Genomic DNA, 4,880 nt, shown 5'->3' on the forward strand with positions numbered 1-4,880 from the left:
GAATGGCAGTCAAAAGTTTTCCACTTCTGCGCACGGAACCATCCTACGTCGATTTTGCCAAAGCGAATTATTTTTCGTTCGCCCCAATCTTTAGAGCACTTAGGGAGTATAATAATATCGCCTAAAACATTGGATATTGATTTTTCCTTGCCTAGATCTATATTTAAATCCGTTCTTGATTCTTTTTATTGTTAATTTGTTGTGTAATAATCTATAAATTCTATTTGGTTTGTATTTGTGTATCTGTACCTAAATCTCTCTGTTATCTAGTCTGTAAGATGTATGTACATCATAGACTGAAATAAAGATAATAATAATTACAGCTTAAGCGAGCTAAGTTCTCGATAGTGCTATTCTTCATCAAAATTCGTTCGATCAGCACTTTCGACCACAGACGAAGATCGGATTCAACTCATAATAGGTGCCAAATTTTTCGATTCCCTTCATCTAACCCTTAAGCATGAAGAGTAGATACTCGAAAACATCGAAAGTTTTCGAGGCTGTTTTTGGGAATCAACCTTTTTGCAGATTCGTAAACAATCGCAAATTTCAGAAAGTTGTCAGTTTAGTCAAAGTTTTTTTTTTGGATAATGTTCCCCAAATCCACTCGAGTAAAGGACTTGACTGTTCCTACCTACAATTATCTCAGCTCTGCACGGCTATTCTTTGTCAATGCTATCCGCATCTGGAACTCTATTCCATCCCATATTCGCAGTAGTTTAAACAAAAGCAACTCTAAAAATGTTCTGTATGCATATTCCCGTTAGCTTCACTTCAGTCCCTGTGATGTGCTCTCTATGTACTTGTTTAATTAAGTCTTATTTTAAGTATAAGTCCTGGAATTGTAGAACTCACTTAAAAATACTACTCTGTTAATTATATTAAGTTACTTTTATTTAGTCTTAAGTAATTTTTGCTGTTTTATGGTGCATTTACATGGTATGAATCTGTTCATAAGCCGTATGAATTTTCCTATAAAAGAAGCACCACTTTATGAAGAAATGAATGAAAGCGATATATATTTAACAATTTTGACTTGTATACTAGACAATATTTTTTTTGTAAACAACAAATAAAAGAATTTTATTTTGTGCTAGCTTCGAAACTAGAAGCTTATTTTTTTGTTTAATGTGCTTTAAAAAGGACCTACTGCCAATAAAGCCTTGTGGATTGCTATTTTTCCATATTTGTAATGCTTCCATTTAAACATCTGTGTGGAAAAACAGTTTTTTGTTCAGAATTGCTTGTTTACGAAACGTTTGGCATAAGTTGAAATCATAGGGATGCCGTTTTCTTCCGTTTCTCAGTGGATTTTATACTTGAATGGGCACCAAAATATGTATGCAATATTTCTACATATCTTCGTTTAAAGCACAAAACCGCGCATAAAGGAAATGCAAAACCTCGTATGCGAGGTTGCCTAAATTTAAAAAACGGTTCTATCTTTTAAACTTAATATTCTTCTCTCCTTATGTCTAAGTCGATATTTTATTATAAATGGCTAAGGGCTTGATGACAGGAGCTTCCGATGACCAAATATCTTTTTTGGCAAAAATTTCAGTTCCGAGGTTTTGCAGAACCACGATACGCGCTTTTGTACTTTAAACGACGAATATGTATATCGCTTGAACAATATGTTAGTGTTTGGCCTAGCTTCTCCTCCGATATGCGGCGTGCGTGATTTTGTCACACAAAGTAAAGGACAGTTTTACGCCGACTCCGAACGGCAATTGTATTTTAATGAGAAGTTGTTTCCATGACAGAATACACTCGGAGGTTTACTATTACCAACAGAGGGGCAACCACTATTAGAAAAACTGGGCTTGAACTCAGGCTCTGCGTAATGCTCTACAGCAGCCGCCACTACTTTTACATATATTGCTGGTATATTCACAATACTATCCCGAACTTCGGAGTGTATATATGTAACATAAAAAAGAATGAGAGGTACTATTAGAAAATGTACCCAAAATTCTGGAGCAAATGAAAAAATGCTCATTGAAAATAGTTCACATGTATAAATTAAAAGATATAACTTAATAGGTTACAGAGCTAAACAAAAGGAAAAGTTACAAAAAATAACAATGCGGTTTGAAGGAAACATGAAGCCATAAAATGCTTGTTTGTTTCGTTAATACTCTGAACTTTGTAAGATATGGCACTGTATTATTTGCAGTAGTTTGCAAATATTCACTAATGGTTCTAAAATCGCAAACATTTTCGTGGGATGTTTTTGTTTGATTTCGAATTGAAAATACATTACGATCATATTGTACCGAAATAAGTACGGTATCCCTGCATTTTTGTAAAAGCCAGAAAGAAGCATAAACTGTATGAAAAAATGAAAGGGAGAAGTATACATGCCTTCTATAATTTTGACTTATATGTATATTTGGCAAGTCTTTGTGTAAACAACAAAAAATACAATTTTCATTTCTTTGCCAGCTTGGAAAATATAGGCTTATTTTTACTTAAACGTGATATAAAGATCATTAAAATGTTCTGTAATGTCTTGTTGTAAGTTTGTTATCATAGTTCTTCGTATTTTTATTGTCCACTAAACGTGAGTGGCTTCAATTTAAAAAGTTCTAGTACAAAGAATTTCTTTGTTTTGAATTTGTTTGTTTATTGTTTTTAATTTTTAAAATTCATACTTTTGACATGTATGTGAATGGCGGAGTTGCCGCTTTCCTCCTTTTCGGTGGGTTTTTATATTAAAAAGGCATCAAAATGGGAAAAAACCCCCTTGGTATCTCTGCATCTGTTAAACTTTTTATGGGAAGATGTATGAAAATTCAACTTGCTATAATTTCATATGCTTAACAGTATCACAACAGTATGTTTACAGTATCTCCCCATAACTTTTCATATGAAAAAATTTATTATATGCATCCCACTCCATATCATTGAATTCCTCATTAGAACATGTAGTCCCTCTATTTTAGCGTATCAACAGTTCATATGGCTTCATACCATGTAAATGCGCCATTAGTTATATGTATGTGCTGTTATGAATTTTTTGTTGCGCTATAAAAGATCATTCTTTTGATCTTATTGTGCTAATGATTTTATTAATAAATGAAATGAAATGAAATAATGCAAGGTATCAGCTGAAGCTAATAAATATGAAAGCAAAGCATTCAAATTTAATTGTATGAAATAACATACAAAAACGCAACGCTGAAACTTAAAATCTACTTTTCGAGCAATTTTCGAGTTTAAGGGTATCACCTAATTACATTTTCAATGCCTTTCAAATGAATAATTTTCATTTAATAATTATTATTTATAATTCTTTTTATTTGTGTAAACGCCAATCTATTGTTATAATTCATGTAATTCCTAACGGAATCATTGCGGCCCAGCTGACAAGGCACGGAATAAATACTACCAAACTTGTCTAGAACACCACTTTCACATGTAAGGTCTACATAAAGCCAATGAGTGGTCAACGCCAAAAACCACTTTTATCACTTGTCCGTTTACCGCCGTTTTGAAGGGGAAAAATTGGTCTTTTTTGTGACCTAGTCCAAGGTGCCCAAAACGATTCTTACCCCACATGAAAAGATCACCGTCAGAGTTGATTGCTCCCATATGAAATACTCCACAACCAATTGAAATAACACGAGATTTTTCGCTGAAAGCATTGCGTCCGAACAAGAGTGGCTGTAAGTGCTGGGGTTTAGATGTCTGCTCAACATAGGGTCCGAATCCGAGGATTCCATACCCCCACGTATAAACCAAACCTTCTTCATTTAATGCCATGCAAAACGATCCTCCTGCTGCGATGTCTATCACCTTTCCAATGCGTTTTGTTAGCGTCAATAAACGTGGTTTATTAATTTGACACTCAGCGTTTTCGCTATTATCTAGTTGTCCGTATTCGGAATTTCCCCAACCAAAAATCTCTCCTTTGTCGTTTAAAGCCAAAACGCAATCGGAAGCGCAGCTTAACTTTACAATACGTTCACCAGCAATGTCACCTTTGGCTGGTTCGATTTCACAATTTGAGTCATAATTTCCTCTCCCTGTTTGCCCATCTGCGCTCCAGCCACAACTATATACACGCCCCATTCGTGTAAGAAACATTGTGTGATCTTGTCCACATTCTACAGAAACTATTTCATCATCTGCTCCGCAAATTTCTTTTTCAGGTATACGATATATTAGCGCGCTTTTGTGATAGTCTTCATTTTCAATAATCGGTCGTCCGCACTGACCATAGGAATTGTTACCCATAGAAAATACCGTTCCATTTTGTGTAACTACAATCAAATGTGCTCGACCAGCAGACATGCATCGCACTTGCAAATCTGCATTGGTTTCATGTTCCAGACGACGTAGGTTTATTGCTGTGGGATATATTAAAACATCTAAGTTGTTTGGTTCTCCACTACCACCTTTAAATTGAAATCCCAGCTGAGAGTCTGTATTTAAACCAGTTCCAAAAAGTGTTTGACCATCAGAGCGTTGCACAGCGAAAGCAGAAAAACCATAACCAGCTGCAATATCAGTTATATCTGTGTTAACGGAAAACTGCATTCTTGACGGATGATGTACCATTTCTGTGTACCGCTGCTTCGCTTTTTTAACATTACTTTGCAGTCCCAACGCTCCAGTCTCTTGAAATCCCCAAGCATACACTCGACGTTTGTTAGGATCAGACACTTTAGGGGTGTAAGCTAAAACATACATAATTCATAATCATATTTTAAGAAATACCATAACGTGAACCAACTTAAAATTTTTGATTTATCTTGCATTAAGGCAATCCGTTTTGCCTTAGCAGTATAACGACGAATCTGTGTAACATGTATTTTATAAAAATTTCGCCACATTTTCATTTGCGAACGTAATATGAATTATATTCAATATTTCAT

The 4,880-nt window shown here is 34.9% G+C and overlaps 1 protein-coding gene across 1 annotated transcript; it reads right to left on the bottom strand.

Annotated features, from left to right (window-relative positions):
* Nucleotides 1-3,279: 3,279 nt before the first annotated feature.
* LOC118745646 (RCC1-like G exchanging factor-like protein) lies at nucleotides 3,280-4,880 on the bottom strand. The gene is made up of 2 exons (XM_036479191.1): nucleotides 4,739-4,880; nucleotides 3,280-4,682 (listed from the first exon to the last, which is right to left on the bottom strand). The coding sequence occupies exons 1-2, from the start codon at nucleotides 4,842-4,844 to the stop codon at nucleotides 3,415-3,417; spliced, it is 1,374 nt and encodes a 457-aa protein (XP_036335084.1). The 5' UTR covers nucleotides 4,845-4,880; the 3' UTR covers nucleotides 3,280-3,414.

The sequence above is a fragment of the Rhagoletis pomonella genome, unplaced genomic scaffold (assembly GCF_013731165.1).
Source record: "Rhagoletis pomonella isolate Grant_MI unplaced genomic scaffold, Rhpom_1.0 Rhpom_scaffold_00009, whole genome shotgun sequence".
NCBI classification, from domain to species: domain Eukaryota; kingdom Metazoa; phylum Arthropoda; class Insecta; order Diptera; family Tephritidae; genus Rhagoletis; species Rhagoletis pomonella.